The following is a 26,459-nucleotide window of genomic DNA, read 5'->3' as shown; positions in this document are numbered from 1 at the left end:
AACGATTCGACGATTTTAGTTGCATCGACTCGCCCATTAAACTGTAACGCAACTTTACCGAGTACTTCTATTTGATGGTAGAATATGTGATGTGTCTACCATCAAGAAACTATTACAAAGCAATCTAATCTTAGTCGACCTCAATTCAATCGAAAATAAAGAATTTTATTTGTGCTCAATTCTAATCATATGGTTTATCTTATTAATTATTATTTATTAATAATAGTTTAAAAAATGTATTGTATTTCTCATTTTTAATTATTATGCTTATGTTTAATTCATATTTTCAATAATTACATTGTGTAATAAGATAAGATAATGCATGGTGAGACTACCTGTAAGTAGTAGAACTTTTGCCTTGATAATTTTGAAATGTAATTTTTTATTTTGGATGTGATATTGTATCTACTGTTGGTTGTCCTAAAGAAAAGAAAATAACTAAATAAACGAAAACAAAATAAAAATAAATGAAGATTAATGAATCGTTGCGTTGTTCTGAAAGTAATGCAGCTTAAATCGTAAAAGAGATTACAACAATAGGAAAAAGAAATGGGCCAAGGTTCGTTCGTGAGAATTACTGAAATGGTTCAAGCGAATTAGGAAAAATTACCTTTTAAGCGATTTCCACGAACTCGAACTCGCGTTTTCTCTTCATGTTCTTATATGTTACAATTGTTATATTTATCTGCTATAAATGTACCTTTATTGCCATTTGTAATTCTCTTAATTGATCGTTCTCTTTGTTTAGGGTTTCGTGTATAACTAGTTGAAACCGCGGCTTCGACCGCGTGGAATTTGGCTTTTCTCGAAAATCTATGGTCATCGTTAATGTCTACTACTCTAATAACAAAAACTTATCTAAATTGTACATTGTGGAGACTTCTGTAACGCCAAAACACAAGGCAGACATTTCTGACTTTCCAGCGTCTTACCAGCATTAGCTAGCGTGGCTGTACTACTTTTTCAATACTGTGTCTCTAGATTTCGCGATGTAATCAATAATTTTTAAATTTAAATACTAATAATGATTCAATTTTATTAATAAAAACGAATAAAACCTCATACCAAATTACGTACATTACATAAATAGTTTTATAGTAATGGGACAAAAACGTTAAAAAGTCCTTTTTTTTGTGGCATATGTAAGCGGACGGCCAAATGTACCACCTGATGGTAAATGTTCACCATTGCCCAGACATTGCCCCATAATAACATTAATCACACCTTACAATATATCAGTGGGAACTATCATTCTATATATTTTGAACCAGTTACACTGACTAACGTGTTCCTTTAATATCTATTTAGGTCCCAATCTAAGTAATTAATTTTACATTTATTCCTTTTAAAGTTAAAATTACTATTTCAAAGGAATAAATCTTAAATTAAATTAATTGAATAAATCTTAGCTATATTGACAGCGTTAAAAAAAAAAGACAATATTCATGCGTTAAGTTATTATTTATTAATGTCCAGCTCATTCATCAGGCCATACGATACCCTCAATCCAATCAACGAAACTGGAAACTCTGGTGTAGACGCCGGGCAGGTTGGGTCGAGCGCATCCGACCCCAAATGAAGTCACGCCGATCACGAAGTGCATTGAACCTTCCCTAGATTCATGAAGAGGTATTTTCATTTGAAGAGGTCCGCCCGAGTCACCCTGTGATAAAATTCATTGTATTCTATAATGTTTCACAAATATTTCAACCGCTCGTTTGTTCTAAGAGCGTGTAAAATAAAAATAAACCACTTATAATAAAAAAAAAAATGAACAAAATAAACATTTAAAAGTAGTTACAAATCCAATAATTTATAAATTGTAGAGAATTGTTTAGAATTCTATTTTATTCTATTAAAATCAATTATATTATTTAATAATTGATTTGAATCTGTCGTTCATGATTAAATTCAAGTTATTTTATAGTGCTTGGCCTATTTTCTTTCGGCTTGTATATTTTTGATGGCAATTATTAACGTGTGCTCTTACTATAGGAAAGTTTCTTGGTTGATGCTTTTTATTTTATTCATTTAATTATTATTTTTTAATTATAAATAAATAAAATTATCATTTTTTAAAATCACTTGAAATTGCCTAAGACATCTTAGTCGTTCTAGTTGTCTTGATATGTGAAACTGTCTCGTTAAGTTACTACGATTTTTTTTTATTACACAATATTTATATTTAAAGGTAAATTGTGTTAACAGAATCATCACGGAATTATATCAATTAATTTGCCTAAACTTGTCGAAAAATGTGAACGGAACATTGAATACACAATAAAACGCATAAAATACCAATAGATTAAAATGTTTTAGTTTAGATTCAATCTCATATTATTCAATACAAGATTATATAGATGATAAAAAAGGGTCGAGTTAATGCTCGTTGACTTCCAGGCTGGATATATTACATACATATATAATTGTATTAAACTAACATGACTGTATTTTTAGATGTTGAAATATAGTAATTACTGAGTTTCTTGCCTCTTCACGGTAGAATCTACATTCCGTACCGGTGGTAGCTTTACTTATTATAGTTTGTTAAATGATGATTCATAAGTACTTGTAAAAGCCTACTTGAATAAAGTATATTTTGATTTGATTTGATATAAGGTATTTGCCGATGTCAAAAAATTAGCGCCGTTCATTTTACAATCTGCCTAGACATAATATTCTTACAATTATCCGACAACATTTGTTAATTTAAGAACAAATTTACCTATTTGTTCTTAAATAAACAAATCTCCTCAAATCTGTTGCAAATGCCTTTAGTTGGTATTTTTTATCACAATCGAAATTATAAGATTACTTCCTATGTTGACAAGGACTCTAAAGTTCACGTGGTGGTAGGGCTTAGTGCAAGCCCGTCTGGGTAGGTACCATCATCAGATATTTTACCGCCAAACAGCAGTGCTCAGTATTGTTCCGGTTTGAAGGATGAGTGAGCCAGTTTAAGTACAGGCACAAGGGACGTAACATCTTAGTTCCCAAGGTTGGTGGCGCATCGGTGATGTAAGGAATGGTTATTATATTTCTTACAACGCCATTGTTTATGGGCGGTGGTGACCACTTACCATCAGGTGGCCTATTTGCTCGTCCACCTACAGATATTATAAAAAAAAAAGTTAAATTTTGTTACCTGTGCGCCTGCTTTCTTTAAAACATTTTTTGTAAATTATTATACTTGACAAAGATTTCAAAACTTGTTAGAATTTGGCGAGGTTCATATGAACACAGTCTGAACTAAATAATTATTTTAATCTTTAAATAACTATTAAAAACAACTGTGTATATAAATTAATGTATTCTGTGTATAATGTTTCGTAGCATATATCAAATTAATTGTACACATAAAAGACTTAGATCTTTCAGTTCAGAAAGATCTTGAAACGGAATAAGCTCTATTGTATTCACCTGACACGAATCGACTCCGCCCGATAGTTTTCCAGCACATATCTGGTGCTCCTGAATACCACACCAATGTCTGCTGCACGAGGGCCTCAGCAAAGTGTCACACTGCTCCGAATCTATGATGTCAACTACAGCTGCTTGTAATTCTGGAGGTATTCTTTTCGTAGCTGAAATGTTTTAGTTACAAAAAATTTAAGTGTTTAAAATTTTCCAATGTTTCTGTTAAATTTAAATATAAACTAATAAGAATAACTATATGATTGATAACATTTTTAACTTTTCCATTCATAATACATAGTTACTTGCCGGTTCTTCTAGGTTGAACCTACATTCTTAACTACCGGTGGTAGCGTTTTTTAGAACTGTAAGGTTCTAAAAAGTGACGATTCAAGAGTACAACCACTAAGATAAAAAAATAATAAACTATATTTTAACTAGCTGTTACCCGCGGCTTTGCCCGCGTAGAATATGAATATATTTACAAATTACCTTAAAAAATTACGTTAATGTAAGACCTCTTTGTATACCACATTGGTGTGTATATCAGCCCTCAGGGTAGAATATTCAGAACCGCTTAAATACGTATCAACTCATTTTTAATCAGTAGCCCAAAAATAAAGTTTCTATCTTTAAAAATGACGGTCTTCCAGACTATCCTATATACAAAATGTCAACCCGTATTTCCCTCCTTAGCCGTAAAATATCAAGAAACGCTTAATAACGCATCAACTATTTTTTTATCAATGGCACAAAAATATTATTTCTTGCTTTTAACTTCAAAATGACGGACTTTCAGACTAACCTATATAAAAAATAACAACCCTTATTACACCCTTTATAAATTGAATATGCAGAAATGGTTAAATACGTATCAACTCATTTTTAATCGGTATCCCAAAAATAAAAATTCTAACTTCAAAATGACGGACTTTCATACAAACGTTCAACCTCTATTTCACCCCTTTATGTGTAGAATTTCCAAAATTCGCTTCTTAGTGGGTATCATGATATGTTATATATAGCCTAAAATATAAGTTTTATGCTTCTAGTTCTAAAATTGACAATATTTAATCCCCCTTTTCAACCCTTTACAGCACTTTTTTCCAATTAAAGTCCTTTCTCAGACTTTAGACTATTTGTGTACCAAATTTAATTTAAATAGGTCCAGTAGTTTCGCCGTGAAAGCGAGACAGACAGACAGACAGAGTCACTTCGCATTTATAATATTAGTATGGAAGTATGGATATGGATTTCGAATACGAAATAATCACCTGTTTCAACAACTCCCCATCCAGTTAACGTAGCTGATGTTCCAAGAGTGTCGGTATTAAAATTATTCCAGAGGCAGGCTGGTTGCACGTTCGTTGAGAATTCAACACGTTCAGCCAGTTCCATTAACGCTATATCATAATATTTTTTTGGTGCCGCATACTGCGGGTGGACTATGATTCGTAAAATCTTAGCATCTATTGGTTTATTGAAAAAGAAGGGCTGTAGTAAAAAAAACAAATATACATTAGTTATATAGATAGTATATAATATAACAACATAATATAATCTCTTTTTTTAAATGTTATTCTATAATCCATATCAAAACTATTCTGTAAATAATGGTAAGACTTAAACAGATAATTATAAGAAAAAACAAAAAGTAATATGTTATAATTGTAAAGCCATAATAGTAGACTGGATCATAATTGTATTCTAACGAATAAAAAAATGTATTTTCGTTTGATATAGTTTACCGAGTGACGTCGACGTCATCACATCATATGAAACAATGATTAATACTCGTTGATATAAGGCTGTTAAAATTATCAACAAAAACAAAAACAAATAGACGAATAATAGAAATGGTAAAATTTCCAAAGAATTCACACGGAACTTAAAGAAAAGTTAAACACTATTTGCAAAATTACTTCCATAACCTGTAAAACCGGTTGTAAATTGAATGAATTTTATCGTTTTTTTGTGATTGGTTTTAAAGTTATTGGAGGTATCATTCAATGCGTTGCAGTCACAGGCACATTGTAAATGTTGATTGGGCGTATAAAGCCTCTACTGTTAAATATATAAATATCATTGGCATGGAAATTAAACTCACTATGTCGATTATATTTTTGTCGCCAAGTCTGACAATCTCAGGTATTGGACTCGCCAAACTCGGATCACGTGGAGATTTTGTACAATGTGCAGCAGTTAGGGTGAACTTCGGGCTGATGAGAGTGCACCCGCACTTAAATATCCATGTCCCATGTACGACCCTCCACCCGACTGCTCCCTTAAAAATGATTATATTTAATGCAATTATTTTCAAACTTGTTACTTTGAGCTTATGCAAAATCTTTAACAATAGAACATCTGTCTTTCTGTGTAATTAATATGATACTATATTTAATAAGTTTTGAGTTGAAGCATAAAACGTCGGCCATACTTACCATATGTGGGAATTCCCCCGGTGCTGTATTTCTACCGCCGATTGCAAAGTGTGGTTTATTTTCGAGTTTACTTAGCCATAGCTGAAAACCTTCACCAAAAATAAAATTTAACATGCTGCTTCTATCAATTAAAAAAAATGCTGGAATTTAATTAAAATGAGCTGCAAGATTTGACACGCACATACTAACTTCCAGAAAATAAAACTACTTACATTCTTTTCTCTTTTTCCTTTTGTTTTCTCTGTTGGTTCGTTCCCATATATATTCAAAACATTCTGGAAAGAAAATATTTGTATTAATTCTATTTCATCGTCGACTTCCACTTCATCTGCGCAATGTGTGCAAATTTCACCGTAAAATTATTTGACTTTGACTTCTGGTCGCCAGTCCCTTGTGACTGACACCCCTTGTACCCTATAATTGTAGAAAAAAGTATCCCTGCAAAGTCTCACCCTGCGCTCATTTTTTTAAACGACAGAGAGGTTGCTTTGCTATTTGTACGAAAAAAAAACTTAGATAAGTTGACTGCATATAAGCCGATGGTTCCCTTAGTATTGTGTGTCTAAATATTTCAATGTAATGCTAATACTACAAATTAAGAGGGATTCAGACACTTTGCATATTTATTTCTAAAATTTTTATTTTTTTTAATTTTTAAGTTTTTCCGGTAACCATTCAGATCAAATCAAATCAAAATAAAATATTTATTTAGTAAGGTTTTGTGCTATCATTTGAACTACTGTAATCCTGCTTAAAGACTTAATCAGCTAGTGCAATTACTACCGTATAGATCTTTTAATTTAATTAAATAAATAAATAAAAACTATCAATATCTTAGCACCCAAGATTAGTGGAATATTGGCGATGTGAGGAATGATTATTATTTATTACTGCACAAAAGTCTAAGAGCGTTGGTGATCACTTACAATCTGGTGGCCAAATAAACGTCCATCATCAATGTAGGTTACCACGGCTCACTGTCAGTGAAATTTATAATTGTTTATTTATAAGGGGAGGAGGGAGAAAGTCTTTGACCCGCAATGGACACTTGTACGTCTTATTAGTTAGTTAAAATAATAATTGTCAATAGAATAGTAGAGCTTTGTGCAAGCCCGTCTGGGTAGGTTATTCCACCCACTCATCAGATATTCTACCGCCAAATATCAGTACTCGGTATTGTTTTGTTCTGGATTGAAAGGTGAGTGAGCCAGTGTAACTACAGGCACAAGGGACATAACATCTTAATTCCCTACGTTGATGCCGCATTGGCTATGTGAGGAGTGTTTAATATTTGTATCAGCGCCATTGTCTATGAGCGGTGGTAACAACTTACCCATATGTTCGTCCGTCAAACTATGCCATAAAAAACCCATCTTAATGTCTTTGATGTGAGATCTATCATATCATTCATCTATATAATTTGACAGAACGAAAGAACAATATCTGTATGACTATCCCTGATACCCTTACAGTAAATAATACGTAACCTATACAGTACTAAGCGACACACGAGACTAACGATTTAAAATTAATAATACAGACAGTTATTTAATTTTTATTTAAACATTAGTATTACAGTATAATTAAAAATATTTTATTAATTAAAATATGACATTACTAGCTTCACTTATCCTGCGTCCTGGTTTCTTGAAATCCGGTTTATATGGGCTATAATGGCACGGATCATAGGTGGTAGTGGCAGGAGTCGAGGTCACAGATGGAGGTAACAAATCGAGATTATAATTTGCCTAAAAAGAGAAATACGTCTCTTGAAATAATAGAAAACCTGAGTTATTTTTTGAACAAATGATATTAATTATAATATATACATATAATTTAATACATAAAGACGTATTTTCTCAATATATTGTGATGAAAAATAAATAAAAACTGATACTAATCAATAGTGTAAAATATACTTACGAGAGTTTCATTGAAATTTATATAATTCCAAAGCCAACGGTGTTGCTGAAATAAGAGATTACGAAAATAATTATTCTACCTATACATATGTATACACTATTTATCGTACTATTATAGCCAAATGAAACGATTTGATTTCGAGTAATCGGTCAGAAGTATATATCATGAAATTGTGCCATACAACATCAAAGCGATCTTCCAATATTCTACTCGCCTCTGAATTTATTTACTTGAATATAATTTCTTTAACTACATACTCTTTTGTTTCGCGTCGAGGTTAAAGGCGTGCTGCCACCAGACCCTGTGAAGTAGATAAAGAAAATTTATAAAACTTTAGACATATAACAATAACAAACTTTTTTAAATTTGGTAGTAGAATATAAGAATATTTACTTTTTTTGCATATTAAGTGACGTCGTTACCGAAATATAGTAATTATATTAGAAATAAAAATATACACTTTTTAGTTTTGTGCTTGAAAAATAAATTTAATGAACAAATGCTTTCAATTTCACTCTTAATCCATACTTCCATACTAATATTATAAATGCGAAAGTAACTGTCTGTCTGTGCGTATGTCTCGCTTTTACGCCAAAACTACTGGACCGATTTAAATGAATTTTGATACACAAGTAGTCTAGAGCCTGAGAAAGGACATAGGCTACTTATTTGGAAAAAAGTACTATAAAGGGTTGAAAAGGGGGATGAAAAGTTGTAAGTTGTTGAAAGTATTGTCATTTTTAGAACTAGAACATGACATATCATGACACCAGCTAAGGAGGGAATTTTGGAAATTCTACCCCTAAAGGGGTGAAAGAGATTAAATGTTTGTATAGATGTCCGTCATTTTTTAAGATAGAAACATGAAACTTTATTTTTGGGATACTGATAAAAACGAGGACAACATCACAAACATTACTCTGATCCCAATATAAGTAGCTAAAGCACTTGTGTTATGGAAAATCAGAAGTAACGACGGTACCAGAAACACCCAGACCCAAGACAACATAGAAAACTAATGCACTTTTTCTACATCTACTCGGCCGAATCGAACCCGGGACCTCGGAGTGGCGAACCCATTAAAACCGGTGTACACACTACTCGACCACGGAGGTCGTCGAAAATGATTTAATACGTATTTAAGCGTCCGTGAAACTTTATTTTTGGGCTACTGATTAAAAATGAGTAGATACGTATTTACGCGTTTCTGAATATTCTAACCTAAGGGCTTAAATACACACCAATGTGGTATACAAAGAAGTCTTACATTAACGTAATATTTTAAGGTAATTTGTATATATATTCTACGCAAACAAAGCCGCGGGTAACAGCTAGTATATGGTATGATAATATATGATTTCAGATTTCTGATTTCAGAAAAAAAAATTATGGCCAAAGAATATGTGCGAGGGTTCCCGCATTCCCGGGGTCGAGCAACAGCTGTTACAGGTGATATGAGCAAAACAAAACACATGACGGTATGGCCGTTGTTCTTTGTTGTATGACCATACTGTATACGTTCGTCTTTGGCTGTTTGTGTTTGTAGTTGCAATAGTTGCGATGCAATTGAATCAATCTAAAGCAGACAGCCCTAATTTAAACTTTGAAAACAGAGCAAAAGTCTAGGAAAATTTGCAATCAGCTCTGCTATACACACTAGAAACAGTTCTTGATGAATGTATCTTTGTGTATAAAACAACACAATTCCACTAAGTCTGTATCCACTTCTCATGTTACTTCCAAAGTTTCGATATCAACTTCGTCGATATTCAAAATTTTTTCGCTTTTTACTCGAGATCTCGACCAATTCCATGTCAAACTTACTTATTTCTCTTGTGGCTGAAGTACGCTTTTTCTGAAGTGATTTATGACATGACGAGAAATGAAAATATTCAAGTAGAATCATAAAAGCAATTTTAAATCATAAATGTAAAGCTACCACCGGTTTGAAAGTAGATTCGACTGAGAAGAACCGCCAAGAAACCTACCACCATTTTAATTAGAGTATATCAGTAAAATATAGTGGTAGCGACTAGCCCTGCGACCCAATATGGTGTTATGTCATTGGATTGTATCATTAATAATATCACATTATTATTATTATTAAATATTATAAATATATACAATTATTATTGTAATTAATTGATCAATAATTTGTACAATTTTAGTTCATATTATTTTAAATGGAATAACGTTTAATACTGGCATGTAACACTATTTCTCATTTTAAAAATGATTGAGCTGTCATGAGGGAAACAATTGGATGATTGTGGATCATTGTAAAAATATAGAGAGATAGGAACATCATTGTAAAACATAATTTTATTTCGCCATCCCGAACTAATGAAATTCCAATAGTTAAGTTTTTATATACCCTGCCTAGATATCAATAAATACTAAGTTCACGCTTTTTCATATTAAATACAATATTTTATTGAGTAATATGCCTTCTTTAACAATGCTTTAAAATTAGCTTTAAATAATTTAATAATCCGTGTTAAAAATAACCTTAATGTGGAATCTTATATGATAAACTATTCGTTTCTATTATAATAAAAATAATAATAATAAATAATAAATATTGGACAACATCACATACAACATTACTCTTCATTCATTCATTCATTCATTTCATTGATCAGAATGTAAGTAATAACTAAAGCACTTGTGTTACACCCAGACCCAAGACAACATAGAAAACTAATGAACTTTTTCTACATCGAACCCGGGACCGGACCGGACCCATGACCACGGAGGTCGTCATTATAAGTTTCCACATTAAAATCCGGAAGAAGAATGTATTAACTTTAAAATGGAACGTAGGAGTTAGTGGTTCACCCTTCGCGATTGTCATCGGTTTTATCAAAAAGTTCTATATTATTGTGAATTTAAATAATATTTTTCTAAACATATTTTGAAGCAATTGTTTACCGACTTTATTTAAAACACATCCCGAAGTTACATGATATTAATGGGCTACCTATGTACTTACTTTTAACCATCTACTTTTATTTTTACTCTTTTAAATTTATTAAGTGCCACAATGTAACATTTATTTATGTTTAAATTAAGTTAAATAAATATTTAATGTGCTTGAGGTAGTAACTTTAAAATTCAATTAAATATTGTATAATAACCAGTGATCGAATAATCGGATGCATATTTACCTAAAGTTGAGGTGTTTGCTAATATGGAATGCACTTTTGTATCGATCGTAAAAAATCAAGCTATTTCAGAATTATCGTTAAGTGCTTTCCGACTATAGATCGGGTGCTGGCTAATGTTGGCTTTTAAATTCATAATACTACACGCTAAATAAGTCGTCTCCATGCTACGTATGCGATTAGTTTTGCATTCCCGAATTTTTGAAATCCCGGGATTTATATTTAAAAAATATGTTTTAAGAAGCCGCTTCCATAATTTCTTAGCCAAAAAATAACTTTAGGTAAATATGCATCCGATTATTCGATCACTGATAATAACATACAATAATTTTAATGTGGTAGAAAACAAGAATAAAATATTTATATGACCTCAAGACTTCCAGTACGATAAGTGGAATCAAACTTGCTGAACAAAATAAACAAGTATTATTAATTAAATATACATATAATTAACATACCGATAACCTTTTCACATACTATAGTCTTTATTGGAAATAAATATCTGTGTGATATTAGTCTTGATTTAAATGATTATAAAATTTAGTTATTAAAATTAGGTTTAATTTTTTTTTTACTTAATTCATATCAATATAATTTAATAGTGACATTACAAACAATAGTCCTAAAATATGCATTATCCATTATCCCGATCCTACGCTCAAAAGTAGTAGTACAGATCCTTGATGCAAAAATAATTACTATAAAAAATAATATGTCTAATCATAATGAAGCTGCTCACGAAAAATTCCCTTAATTGTAATCAAGTGCTAAATGGACCATGGATCCTGTACTATAGGTTGGTTTGTTATATAATTTTGAAGGTCAATGGTGTTTACACCTTACAAGACGCATCACTTTGAATGTTACCTACATCAGTTTTTAATTTTTAGTGTTTAGTGATAAGTTGATGATGTAAATATTTCAACAAGTAAATAAATAAATAAATAAATAACATTGAATACAATACATATGTGTGTGTATTATGGTTCTTTTAATCACAAATTACGAATTTTAATACAACTATTTTTTTATAAAATAGGTAGGCGATCGAGCAGTACCTACCAAATAGTGCTATTTGGCGATAGAATATGTGATGAGGGGATAGTACCCACCCTGGCGGGCTTGCAGAAAATACAAATTTGATAAAAAAATACAGCCCTCAACTGACTGAAGGCAAAAGCCTAAATTACAATGTATTCTAGTCACTAATTGAGAATAGTACAACTCAGTTTGGCTATAAATAATTATAAATTATAAAAAAAACCCTCAGTTTCATTCGCCGATCACGGGCTCTTAGTTACATCCCATGCGTTCATTAACGATGTAAGGACTAAGTGATATTGCTATCCGTATATGGCTTTGTCTATGGTTCGCGATTGAGGTGATCAACCTTTCGAATTTAAATTTTAAAATAAAACTCAAATTTTTATTGTGCCGGTATTTGTATCCATAACTTCCGTTCCACATATACATGAACAGGTTACAATTATTAGAAATGAAAAAACTTACTTCATTGTACTTAACATTTGTATACATTAGTACGTAAGGAAGGTACAAATAAGTTTTTTATAATAATTATTATTATTATACATAATGGATTCAAAAACCTACCTATTATGAAACTAATAGTAATTATCCACAGTTTCATTTTAACAATGTTTAAATTATTAATAAAAAAATATCACATTCGACACATTACATAAACACAGTATTTATTGACTTCTTCAAGTTAAACTAAAGCTTTTTTAGCTACCTTCGTATAAAGGAACGCGGCTATGTTACGAGTGATACTAACAAAACAAATGCCAGAGTTTTGTATTTATTTCGCTTCACAAGCTGCAATTTCACACTGGACGTTTTTTAAACGAACGTTACTGTAAAATAAAAAATAAAAATAGTTTAAACGGCTTAGATCTATTTTGAATTCAAATAAAGTAGAAGCCTACGAAATGTATAATTTTAACTTTAAAATATTCCACACCGACCAAAGTCATTTCCTATAAAAGGAACTTTCGTCATCGTCGGCCCATGTTGGGCCACGTCTTTCAAGAAGGACGACGAGTTCCAACTCCAGCGAAGATCAGGTGATGTTTAGTAAAAAGAAAATTGTAAACCGTCACATCTAACTAGGAGAAAGGAGGAAGACTTCAAAAGGGGAAGAGGCCTTAGACCAGCAGTAGAAAATTTACAGAAATTATTTTAGTAACGACGGATTTTGTATGTATTTTTTTACTTAGTTAAAAATCTTTTGTCTTTTGTTTAATGTTTAGCAAAAATATTTGGATGATCTATTCATCAACAACATTTTTTTTCGTTGATCTTCTGTAATCTCGATTCGGCCAACATTGCTACTAAATTTAAGTATTTAAACGCCCCGTGCTAAAGTGCTCATGATACATTTTGCTCTATCTTACAGGTAGCGAGGGAAGTCCCTTCTTAATTGTATATATAAATATATATAAATAAACTATAAGTAATTAAAGCTATTAATTTAAATAATAACATTATGGATTAATTATCAGAATGATTTATGCATAGAACTATAGAGATAACATTAGTATAACTCTAATTACATACATAGACCATTTTCACACGGCTTATAGATTCTAATTTCAAATTCAAAGATCAACATTATATCAAACAACCAGTCCGACCACCCCTTTCGCAGGTTTTATAAACACAAATTAAACACATGAAAATTTTCTGGTGCTTGTCCGGGTGTGAACTCGCAGTCGTCGGTTAAGTAGAGGTTTTCTTGTAACTAGGATACTCCGGTTTTATTACGTAATGTAACATGTAACATTATTATAAGTGACGGTATTTTAAGTGATTAAATTTAAATTGCTTAAGGAGTGAATGGTGAACCAGAGATGGGCATTTGTTCACCATTGATGCAGCATTTTATTCTTTAGCTTCAAGTAATTTACACTAATTCGTCTCTGCTTCTAAATTAAATTTTCCTTGATGGTAGGGTTTTGTGCAAACCCGTTTGTGTAGGCACCACCCACTCATCCTATATTTTTCCGCTAATCTTTCATACTTAGTATTGTTGTGTTCCGGTTTGAAGCGTGTGTGAGCTACTGTAACTACAGGAAAATTATATAACATCTTAGTTCCTAGAGTTTCAAGTACTTTTCAATCATAATTTTACATAAGCGTATTAAACTTAAAGATAACACCGGTTCGGTATGTAAATTCTTCTAAAAATAACCTGAAATACAATTATATACGAATAGCTGGCTCCGACCGCGTGGAAATTAGCTTTTCACAAGAATCTATTGTCATCGTTAATGTCTATTTTAAAGCTTAGGTTATTTTCTAATAAAAACATATCTAAGCTGTAGATTGTGAAGACTGTTGGACAAACGCTGATATATCTGACTTTCCGAAGGTACGTCTTGCCTTCAACCTGCGTTGGTTAGCGTGACAATACTACTTTTTCTAAACTGTGTAAGAACACATTCCGAGATTGTAATCAACTATTTTCGTTTAAAAACTAATTATGATTCAATTTTATCTTCAAAAACGAACGTAACCTCATATTAAGCTACATCTATTTATATATTTTTATAGTGAAGTGACATAATATAAGCTTAAATCTTTTTGAGGCATAAGTAAGCGGACGCGCAGACATTGGCGCCATAAAAACTTTAATCCCACCTTACATCAACAATGCACCACCAACATTGGAAACTAACATTTTATATCTTTTGAACCATTTACACTGACTGACTTGTTTCTTAAATCTATTTAGATCCCAACCTAAGTAAATAATTTTACATTTATACCTTTAAAAGTTAAAATTACTATTTTAAAGGAATAAATCTTAAATTAAATTAATTGAATAAATCTTAGCTATATTGACAGCGTTAAAAAAAGAAAGACAATATTCATGCGTTAAGTTGTTTATTAATGTCCAACTCATTCATCAGGCCACACGATACCCTCAATCCAATCAACGAAACTGGAAACTCTGGTGTAGACGCCGGGCAGGTTGGGTCGAGCGCATCCGATCCCAAATGAAGTCACGCCGATCACGAAGTGCATTGAACCTTCCATAGATACAGGAAGAGGTATTTTCATTTGAAGAGGTCCGCCCGAGTCACCCTGTGATAAAATTCATTGTATTCAATTATACTGTGACAAATTTCATAGCCTCCATAAATTGCTTACTAAATATGTCAAACACTCATTTGCTCTAAGAGCTTTAAGAGCTTGTAAAATAAAAAATAAGTAATATTAAATCGAAAATTAAATCTTAACAACTAAACGTAGGTATAAAAATGCAGTGAATTGTAGAAAATAGTACAGAATTCGTGAATAGGCAAATCAATTGTATTATTTAGTAATTGATTTGAACCTGTCGTTTGCGTGATTAAATTCAAGGTATTTTATAGTGCTTCCTATATTTGGATTTGTTCAAAATAAAGCCTTACTACGATTTTTTTTATTAAACAATATTTATATTTAAAGATAAAGATACATTATCCAATTCTAACAATTAATAAAACTTTGTAAGGAGCAGCTTAGATTTGTTAAATATCAAATGTATTTCGCTTATTTTTCAAGGTTTTTTATTATTGAAAAAAACTTATGGACAAATCTGCAGTCCTATATGGACCAGAGCGTGGGGCCACAAAAGGCATCGATGAGAGACAACTGAATGTAGCGGAGATGAGACTGTTGAGAGATGTGTGGTGTTACGTGAATGGGTAGAATAAAGAATGAGTACATAAGAGTATATATAAGTCGGCTGTCATGGTATGGGCATGTTATGCGGAATTATAACGACCATGTTATGTGGAAGGTCTTGCGCATACGTCGATGGATATAAAGAAAGGGGACGATCAAAAAAACGATGGATGGATTGTGTGAAAGACGGTATGCGAGCGACGAGCTGGAAAGAATGTTACTTGTGAGAGAAGAGTGGAATAAGAAGACATGCCGTCACAAATAAAATTGGGATAAAGTTAGGATGATGATGAGAAGGTTATTTAATGAAGCATAAGTATGATATCATATTAGCTCAGTTCAGAAAGATCTTGAAACGGAATAAGCTCTATTGTATTGTATTCACCTGACACGCGTCGACTCCGCCCGCTAGTTTCCCAGCACATATCTGGTGCTCCTGAATACCACACCAATGTCTGCTACACGACGGCTTCAGCAAAGTGTCACACTGCTCCGAATCTATGATGTCCACTACAGCTGCTTGTAATTCTGGAGGTGTCCTTTTAGTAGCTGAAATATTAATTTGGAACAATACTTCAATTGAAGTGCTTAAAATTATCCAATGTTTTTGATGGTTTTCAATATATACTAATAAGAATAACTGTATGATTGAAAAACCATTAATAAATCAAGCATATCATTATATATTATTAATAATAAGCATGATATATTCAATGCAAGAATATATAGATGATAACAAAACGTGGAGCTAATATTCTTGACTTTCAAGCTGGATTTCAAATGTTCGTAAAAAATAACTACTGAGTATTCTGCCGGTTCTTCTGGCTAGAATCTAGGAGCTTTCTGTTTAGTACATTTCTATAAAATGACGATTAAAACGTGCATGTAAAAGTCTACTTGAATAAAATACATTTTGATTTCAATTTCGAAATAAATACCTGTTTCAACAACTCCCCATCCAGTTAAAGTAGCTGATGTTCCAAGAGTGTCGGTATTAAAATTATTCCAGAGGCAGGCTGGCTGCACGTTCATTGAGAATTCAACACGTTCAGCCAGTTCCATTAACGCTATATCATAATATTTTTTTGGTGCCGCATACTGCGGGTGGACTATGATTCGTAAAATCTTAGCATCTATTGGTTTATTGAAAAAGAAGGGCTGTAGTAAAAAAAACAAATATACATTAGTTATATAGATAGTATATAATATAACAACATAATATAATCTCTTTTTTTAAATGTTATTCTATAATCCATATCAAAACTATTCTGTAAATAATGGTAAGACTTAAACAGATAATTATAAGAAAAAACAAAAAGTAATATGTTATAATTGTTGAAGCCATAATAGTAGACTGGATCATAATTGTATTCTAACGAATAAAAAAATGTATTTTCGTTTGATATAGATTACCGAGTGACGTCGACGTCATCACATCATATGAAACAATGATTAATACTCGTTGATATAAGGCTGTTAAAATTATCAACAAAAACAAAAACAAATAGACCAATAATAGAAATGGTAAAATTTCCAAAGAATTCACACGGAACTTAAAGAAAAGTTAAACACTATTTGCAAAATTACTTCCATAACCTGTAAAACCGGTTGTAAATTGAATGAATTTGATTGTTTTTTTGTGATTGGTTTTAAAGTTATTGGAGGTATCATTCAATGCGTTGCAGTCACAGGCACATTGTAAATGTTGATTGGGCGTATAAAGCCTCTACTGTTAAATATATAAATATCATTGGCATGGAAATTAAACTCACTATGTCGATTATATTTTTGTCGCCAAGTCTGACAATCTCAGGTATTGGACTCGCCAAACTCGGATCACGTGGAGATTTTGTACAATGTGCAGCAGTTAGGGTGAACTTCGGGCTGATGAGAGTGCACCCGCACTTGAATATCCATGTCCCATGTACGACCCTCCACCCGACTGCTCCCTTAAAAATGATTATATTTAATGCAATTATTTTCAAACTTGTTACTTTGAGCTTATGCAAAATGTTTAACAATTGAACATCTGTCTTTCGATGTAATTAATATGATACTACATTTTAAAAGTTTTGAGTTAAAGCATAAAACGTCGGCCATACTTACCATATGTGGGAATTCCCCCGGTGATGTATCTCTACCGCCGATTGCAAAGTGTGGTTTGTATTGGAGTTTACTTAGCTGTAGCTGAAAACCTTCACCAAAAATAAAATATAACATGCTGCATTTATCACTTTAAAAATAATTTACTGGAATTTATTTAAAATGAGCTGCAAGATTTGACACGAACATACTAAAATCCAGAAAATAAAAACTTGGTACTTACATTCCTCGCTCTTTTTACTTTTGTTTTCTCTGTTGGTTCGTTCCCATATATATTCAAAACATTCTGGAAAGAAAATCTTTGTATTAATTCTATTTCATCGTCGACTTCCACTTCATCTGCGCAATGTGTGCAAATTACATAATAAAATTATTTGACTTTGACTTCTGGTCGCCAGGCCATTGTGCCTAACACCCCTTGTACCCTATAATTGTAGAAATAAACAAATATTTTAACAAAAAATACCTACTTCAAATTAAACACTATTCCAAAACAAATTAATATGCGCTAAAAATTAAAAAATAATAACAACTTAACAAGTGTAACAACTTAAAAGTCGATTTACGATCATATAATGTAGTTACAATTAGGTTAGTGTACAATTATTGTTAGTTTTGGAGTTAGTGTCAGTTACGGGCACGCGTCGCGCCATTAGATACATAATCATACACATACACGTACACGTATACGTACACGTACACGTACACGTTGTCATGGATTCCATAATCAGAACGTAACCAAACTCTCATCAAACTATCCTTAAAGTATGTCCTTTCCAATAAAAAAATAATCATCAAAATTGGTTGACGTGATATTAAGTTATTCGTCCATTTGTCGCGCAATAATTAAGCACAGATTAAGAGGGATTCAGATACTTTGTACATTAATAATATATAATTTTTAACATATATAATTTTAATATGATATAGTTTTTGAGTTTTTCCGATCACCATTACCGAGAAAGCAAGGAATGAATGTAATTCAAATGAAGTGTTAATCAGATCATGCGACACTCAAGGTACCGTAAAGGGATGACTTTATTCAACTCGATGTTCGAACATTTGTTGTACATACATCAGAAAATATTTATTTAGCAGCGTTTTGTGCAGTCATTTGAACTACTGTGCTGTCCTGTTCCTCATTTGAAGACTTAATCAGCTAGTGCAATAAGAAGCAGAAGCGCAATAACTACCGTGATAGATCTTTTGATACATTCTTTGATCTTTTGTGCCAGCCTGTCTGGGTAGATACTGCCCACTCATCAGATATTCTACCGCCAAATAACAGTAGTCACTATTGTTGTGTTTCGGTTTAAAAGGTGAGTGAGTCAGTGTAACTACAGGCACAAGGGACATAACATCTTAGTTCCATAGTTGGTGGCTCATTAGCGATGTAAGGAATGGTTAATATTTCTTACAGCGCCATTGTCTATGGGAGGTGGTTACCAACTCCTCATAACTCAAAAACTATTTGTCATAAACGTATCAAATTTGGCTCATATATTGAGACTCGCTCATATATGAGAACTAGCCAAGGCAGACCTTAGGCTACAATATATTATCCTAAGTTATAAGAAGAAATGATATTTTATGTAGTTATAAATAAATTTCAGGAAGGACCATTGAACTTGGAACCCATTTAGATCTCACTTCTTTTTTCGTTGATGTCAACAACCAAGGTATATATCATAATATTGGCTCTCATTTATACATTTATGTTTTTGATGGGATTAGTATTACAGTATAATTAAAAATATTTTATTAATTAAAATATGACATTACTAGCTTCACTTATCCTGCGTCCTGGTTTCTTGAAATCCGGTTTATGTGGGCGATAATGGCACGGATCATCGGTGGTAGTGGCAGGAGTCGAGGTCACAAATGGAGGTAACAAATCGAGATTATAATTTGCCTAAAAATAGAGATACGTCTGTTGAAATAATAGAAAACCTGAGTTCTTTTTAAAAATATATATTATTAATAATTAAAAAAAAAAAAACCTCCAAATCCAAAATTTCATTATTTATGAATCAATATAGTGTAAAATATACTTACGACAGTTTCATTGAATCTTCTACCAAGCCAAAGCCAACGTTCTTGCTGAAATAAGAGATTACGAAAATAATTATTCTACCCATACATAAGTTATCGTACTATTATAGCTAAATGAAATGATTTGATTTTGGAGTAATCAGTCAGATATAGGATATAGCATGAAATTGTGCCCTACAACATCAAAGCGATCTTCCGATATTCTACTCGCCTCTGAATTTATTTACTTGAATATAATTTCTTTAACTACATACCCTTTTGTTTCGAATCGTGTATGTTAAAGGCGTGCTGCAACCAGGTCCTGTGAAGGAGATATAGAAAAAATACAAAAGTTTAGACAAATAACATACTTTTTTTATTTGGTAGTCGAATATGTTTATATTGTACATGTATTATACATATAAACCTTTCTCTTGAATGAATTTATCTATTAAAACAACCGCATCAAAAATCGTTTTGTAATTTTAATGATCTAAACATACATAGGGACAGACAGCGGTAAGCGACTTTGTTTTATACTATGTAATGGTGATGTAGGTATATTTATATTGATATTTACATCCGCAAAGAACGAGTTCATAAATTATGTAAAAATACAAAAAGCAAACTACCTATTCGTCTTAATAACGTAGTCGTGATGATTATAACAATACAATATTTTATGGTTAAATGACTATTGGTTCCTTGACCTTGACCTTTGACCTTGACCTTTGGTTCTTAGAAGACAAAGGTAAAAAATAAACTGCCAAGTTATACATAGTAATAACGCTAAATTAAAATCGAATTCTATCAATATTAAATTGTAAAAGAAAAACATATCAATTTAAATATATTATTACATAACAGATATATTTTAGACTATCAAAGAATCAAGACATAAAATATATAAATTAAAAATAAAATTACAATCATACTGCTTGAAATGATTTTGATTAGTTGCTAAAAACACTGTTAGTACTACTTTTGATAGTTCGTTATATCAATATACATTCCGTGTTCTTCCCACACATACTACTACAAAGATGTATAAGAACGAAACGCATTCCAACAAATATTAATATACAAAATAAAAAAAGTAACCCTCAAATTTTCTAATAAAACACATACATAAAATGGGCGAAGCAATCTTGTAGACTAGGAAGAAGAAGGAATTCGGAAGGAAAAGAGGATGAAACCGAATCTGCTGAACGAGAAATGGCGCGGCGACGGCAATCACCTGTTCTTTAAAATACACTACAGCATTTTTACTATTGCACGTAGAAACAACGACTTTAATGTAAATAACAGGAGTGTAAACATGAAATTAACCTTACTTTTTTAATGTTAATTTATTTTTAAATTTTCTAATAAATATATTTAGTTTTTACGATGTTATTAGAACATTACAACATATTCGGAATTAATGCTTAAAATAATTTATGTTAAATTTTATATGATAAATATAGTTTTAATATAGATGTAAGGGCGATATTTAGCACAGGCCCTATAGTAGGCTATAGGGCCCGTGCTAAATAGTGCATGAGGTGAGTGTTTTAGATCTATGGACCCTAAACTAAACTAGAGTCTATAGAGATTTCGGGCATCATCATTCATAAATTAATTAATTCATTGATTTATTTCTGTGTGTGCAACTGCTGACTGATTTCAGTAATGGAATTCAGCTGCTTATTACAATGGCTAATTATATTTTTCTTATTCGCTTACGTAGTCGTTTTTGTAAACATAGCAAATACCCATTAAGGTACATTCCCTTTTCAATATCGTTCAATGATAGAATTCATTCGTTTCGTCAGGTTTAAATTTGCCTTTATATGAATAAAATTGAAACGTCGTTCAAATACACGTGTTAAGGAAAATTATATCTCGAAATAAGGAAAATGACAAACTTCTAGAAGTTCTCACGTGTGTTAATAATCATTAATCACATTTTTCAATAAAATCTTCCAAAATTTTAATTTATAAAGTATTTATAGTCCAGTGCCCAATACTTTCCTTATTGTCCAAATTACAAAATAATAATACAGGAGTTTTTTTATGTTTTTTTTTTTTTTTATCGTAATTTACACATTCGTGGTCATCATTCATTTGCATTTATTCTACAAATTTATAGTCAATAATTAGGGTCGGTGTGTGAAACTAAAATTTTGGGAACAAGTATTTTTATAGGGAATTTAGTGTATAAGATTTTGAGAAAATGTATCATTTCAAACTAAAAAACGAGGTGAGATTAAAAGAGTCTATTATGTGTCTGCTATTATTTCAGCTCGTAACTGAAGGTTAGTAACCGGAAAGAAAAAATCACATATTACATACTTCCAGCATGATAAGTGGAATTATACTTAGTGAACAAAACAAAAAAGTGTTATTAATTAAATATATTTGACAGAATTAACAACCCGATAACCTTTTCACGTCATCATTAGCAGCCTGTAAATTTCCTACTGCTGGGCTAAAGTCCTCCTCTCCCTTTGAGGAGAAGGTTTGGAGCATATTCCACCACGCTGCTCAATTGCGGGTTGGCGGAATACACATGTGGCAGAATTTCGTTGAAATTAGGCACAAGCAGGTTTCCTCACGATGTTTTCCTTCACCGCCGAGCACGAAATGAATTATAAACACAAATTAAGGGTTTGAACCCGAAATCATCGGTTAAGATGCATGCGTTCTAACCACTGGGCCATCTCGGCTCTCCTTTTCACATATAGTCTTTATTAGGAAAAAATATCTGTGTGATACTAATCTTAATTTCAATGATTATATAATTTAGTTATTAAAATTTGATTTATATTGCACTTGATGAATGTCAAGCTAATTTTTCGTGACAAGCTTCTTTATGATATGATAGCTAACAGAGGTAGCAAGAATAAAATGTCGTTTTGATGATTCTCAACAATTTATTACTAACTGGTCGTTTTTTTTGTTAAATCACAAAATAATTAACTAAATTATTTGAAAAAATATTTGTAGTACTAATTGTTTGGTTTGATCAAAGAGTCACCTCCTTCCAATATGTATCGATAACGAAGTCATCAAAAATTATTACTAATCTAGCAAAGATATTCAATCAATTAATCAACGCAACTGGAAATGGACCATGGATCCTATACAGGTTAGTTTGGTTTATAATTTTGAAGGTCAATGCTGTTTACACCTTCCAATACGTATCACTTTGAATGTTACCTATATCAGTTGCTATTTTGTAGTGTTTTGTGATAAGTTGATGTTGTAAATATTTCAGTAAATAAATAAATATATATATATGTGTGTGTGTTTGTGTAATATGGATTTTTTTAAATCACAAATTACGAATTTTAATAGAACTATTTTTTTATAAAATAGGTAGGCGATCGAATATGTTGGGTAGGTACTATCCCCTCATCACATATTCTATCGCCAAATAACCCTGGCGGGCTTTTTATTATAAATTATAAAAAAATACCCTCAGTTTAATTCGCCAATCACGGGCTCTTAGTTACATCCCATGCGTTCATTAACGATGTAAGGACTAAGTGATATTGCTATCCGTATATGGCTATGTCTATGGTTGGCGATTGAAGTGTTCAACCTTCATAATTTAAATAAATAAAAAAAAACTACGAAATTTAAAAATGTTTGTGCCGGTTTTTTTTTTAAAAATGCATAATATTAATACGTACGGAAGATACGATAAAGTTTTTTGTATTAATTATTACTAACGGATTTACGTAATGGATTCAAAAAACCTACCTATTAAGAAACAAATAGTAATTATCCACAGCTTCATTTTAACAATATTAAATATTTAATTTATTAATAATAAATATCACATTCAACACATTACATAAGCACAGTATTATTCACTTCTTAAAGATAAACTTAAGCTTTTTAGCTATCTTCGTATACAAAGGAACGCGGCTATGTTACGGGTGATACTAACAAAACAAATGCCAGAGTTTTGTATTTATTTCGCTTCACAGGCTGTATTTCACAATGGACGTTTATTTAAACGAGCGTTTCTGTAAAAATAAAAAACATAGTTTAAACAGCTTAGATCTATTTTGAATTCAAATAAAGTAGAAGCTTACGAAATGTATAATTTTAATTTTAAAATGTTCTACACCGTCCAAAGTAATTTCCCATAAAAGAACTTTCATCATCGTCGGCCCATGTTGGGCCACGTCTTTCAAGGAGGACGACGAGCTCCAATTCCAACGAAGATCAGGTGTTGTTTAGTAAAAAGAAAATTGTAAGCCGCCACACCTAACTAGGAGAAAGGAGGAGGACTTCAAACGGGGAGGAAGCCTTAGACCAGCAGTGGAAAATTTACAAAAAATATTTTAGTAACGACGGATCTTGTCTGATGTATTTTTTACTTAGTTAAAAATCTTTTGTATTTTGTTTAATTTTTGGCAAAAATAGTTGGATGATCGTCGATCTTCTTTAATCTTCATTCAGCCAGCATTGCTGCTAAATTTAAGCGTTTAAACTCCCCGTGCTAAAGGTACCAAGTTATGTTAATAATACACGATCATTGTGTGCAAACTTGTTAAGCCTGATGATACATTTTGCTCTATCTTATAGGTAACGAGGAAAGTCCCTTCTTAGTGGAAACAATAAGTACTTAAAGCAATAAATTTAACTAATAACATTATGGATTCATTATCAGAACGATTTATGCATAGAACTATGGACATGTATAACTCTAATTATATAGATATTTTTTTACACGGCCTATAGATTCTAATTTCAAATTCAAATGTCAACATTATATCACACAACCAGTCCGAATACCCGTTTTGCAGGTTTTATAAACACAAATTAAACACATGAAAATTTTCTGGTGCTTGTCCGGGTGTGAACTCGCAATCGTCAGTTAAGTAGAGGTTTTCTTGTAACTAGGTTACTCCGGTTTTATTATGTAATGTAACATGTAACATTATTATAAGTGACAGTATTTTAAATGATTAAATTTAAATTGCTTAAGGAGTGAATGGTGAAGAAGAGATGGGCATTTGTTCACCATTGATGCAGCATTTTATTCTTTAGCTACAAGTTATTTACCCTAATTCGTCTCTGCTTCTAAATTAAATTTTCCTTGATGGTAGGGTTTTGTGCAAACCCGTTTGTGTAGGCACCACCCACTCATCCTATATTTTTCCGCCAATCTTTCATACTTAGTATTGTTGTGTTCCGGTTTGAAGCGTGTGTGAGCTACTGTAACTACAGGAAAATTATATAACATCTTAGTTCCTAGAGTTGGTGAAGCATTGGCGATGCAAGGAATGGTTAATATTTCTATCAGCGCCAATCAGATGACCCATTTGCTTGTACGCCAATCTACAGAAAGAAACAAAATATAATCGGTAATAATATTTACACATTTCTATTACTTTTATATTTTTTTTCTCGCTGGAAAAACGCGTTACACGCTTCCCCCACGTGTTGCAATGTGGGGGGGTGTGGGGGTCTCCCCGGAACCCTGTACGCCGAGCGCGCCCAGGTACGCCGGGTTTACCCACTAAAAAACCAGCGGTACCCTCTCCGTCTTTCGGCGGGCGCCACGGGATCGCTTGCGCATGCTTCCGTGACGCCCTGACGGTCGGCCCGCCTATGTGGGCCTCCAACACCTAGAGGGGGTTCTCAGGGTACTGAGATCCCCCCTAGTCCCTGCGACGCCTATTGAGGCGGGGGAGAAGGTGCGCGTAGCGCTTCTTCCTCCTCCCCGGTCGTCTTCGGCGGAGCGGGTCTGCAGCGGCATCCTCTTCCCGCTCCCACTCCGCGGCTTCCTTCTGCGACATCTTGTTTTCGCAGAAGGAGCGCATCTCCAACCAGCACATCTCGCTACCGAGGATTTCGTTGACGATGCTCGGCAGCGAGAGGTCTCCGCCCATAGTCGCCGCAAGGGTGTGCCTCTGGGGCCCCCACGCAGCACACTCACTCCTGGCAGGAGGGTGACATCTCCCGCCGCGCTATTCTGTGCAGGTACTTACCAAAACATCCGTGCCAGGTAAGTACCTGTGTCATCCTGAAGGTGAGTGTTCCCTTCTTCCTCTCAACCCAGCGATTCAAGTGGAGACGGATCGCCTCCACTGTCGCCAGGCCCGCCGTGGGTGACCCCAGGTCCTTCTCCCATCGGACGATCAGGGCTCGCTGGGCTAGAGCCCTGATCCGCCCGACTTCCGTCGATCCTTTCCGTGGTTCCTCGCCTCGACCTGGAACCGGTACACCTCCGCCTGGAGCTCCCAGGGCGGATCGCCCGCAAGAAGTGTCGCCGCTGTCCACGACACCGTACGGTACCCTTTGATGCCTCTCACCGCTATGACCCTATGCGGCTTTCGCAGAAGGGCCCGATTATCAGAGGTGAGGGTATCTACCCAGATCGGGGCACCGTACAGCGCCATCGACCTCGCTACGCCGGAATATAGACGCCGGCATAGTGACCCCGGCCCCCCCACATTCGGACGGAGGCGACCGAGGGCGGCGGCGGCGTTGATGAGCCTCGGGCCGAGATGTTCAAAGTGCTGCCCGAAGCTCCATCGCCTCATTTCTATTACTTACTTTACTAATAAGAAACAAAAATAATAATAATGTTCCTGTTTAAATTATTATTATAATATAGGAAGTTTTACTCATAAAAAACTCAGCAAACTACAACCTGAAGTACAGACAGCAAAATAACAATAACGTTTCT

At 33.1% G+C, this 26,459-nt stretch overlaps 2 protein-coding genes across 2 annotated transcripts; both read right to left on the bottom strand.

Annotated features, from left to right (window-relative positions):
* Positions 1-1,442: 1,442 nt before the first annotated feature.
* On the bottom strand, positions 1,443-12,725 carry LOC125068274 (serine protease snake-like). Its single transcript, XM_047677372.1, has 10 exons — positions 12,554-12,725; positions 8,036-8,079; positions 7,779-7,823; positions 7,474-7,603; positions 6,068-6,130; positions 5,856-5,944; positions 5,522-5,698; positions 4,689-4,908; positions 3,421-3,584; positions 1,443-1,663 (listed from the first exon to the last, which is right to left on the bottom strand). The coding sequence occupies exons 1-10, from the start codon at positions 12,588-12,590 to the stop codon at positions 1,478-1,480; spliced, it is 1,155 nt and encodes a 384-aa protein (XP_047533328.1). The 5' UTR covers positions 12,591-12,725; the 3' UTR covers positions 1,443-1,477.
* A 2,106-nt stretch (positions 12,726-14,831) lies between these two features.
* On the bottom strand, positions 14,832-23,688 carry LOC125068273 (serine protease snake-like). The gene is made up of 10 exons (XM_047677371.1): positions 23,516-23,688; positions 20,044-20,090; positions 19,793-19,837; positions 19,520-19,649; positions 17,961-18,023; positions 17,741-17,829; positions 17,407-17,583; positions 16,573-16,792; positions 16,020-16,183; positions 14,832-15,049 (listed from the first exon to the last, which is right to left on the bottom strand). The coding sequence occupies exons 1-10, from the start codon at positions 23,550-23,552 to the stop codon at positions 14,864-14,866; spliced, it is 1,158 nt and encodes a 385-aa protein (XP_047533327.1). The 5' UTR covers positions 23,553-23,688; the 3' UTR covers positions 14,832-14,863.
* Positions 23,689-26,459: the final 2,771 nt, after the last annotated feature.

This window comes from Vanessa atalanta, chromosome 13 (assembly GCF_905147765.1).
Source record: "Vanessa atalanta chromosome 13, ilVanAtal1.2, whole genome shotgun sequence".
Classification (NCBI taxonomy): Eukaryota; Metazoa; Arthropoda; class Insecta; order Lepidoptera; family Nymphalidae; genus Vanessa; species Vanessa atalanta.
The sequence above is the reverse complement of the archived record's forward strand: the minus strand, read 5'-3'. Positions and strand labels throughout refer to the sequence as shown.

Excerpts from the sequence above, each read along its gene's own strand:
- LOC125068274 (XM_047677372.1), bottom strand. The coding sequence starts at position 12,590 with ATGAAACTGTGGATAATTACTATTAGTTTCATAATAG. Across the intron at positions 7,604-7,778 it reads TAAATTTCAATGAAACTCTC|GCAAATTATAATCTCGATTT; the intron begins GTAAGTATATTT and ends TTCTCTTTTTAG. Across the intron at positions 5,945-6,067 it reads AAGGAAAAAGAGAAAAGAAT|GTTTTCAGCTATGGCTAAGT; the intron begins GTAAGTAGTTTT and ends TTTTTGGTGAAG.
- LOC125068273 (XM_047677371.1), bottom strand. The coding sequence starts at position 23,552 with ATGAAGCTGTGGATAATTACTATTTGTTTCTTAATAG. Across the intron at positions 19,650-19,792 it reads GAAGATTCAATGAAACTGTC|GCAAATTATAATCTCGATTT; the intron begins GTAAGTATATTT and ends CTCTATTTTTAG. Across the intron at positions 17,584-17,740 it reads CGGGGGAATTCCCACATATG|GGAGCAGTCGGGTGGAGGGT; the intron begins GTAAGTATGGCC and ends ATCATTTTTAAG.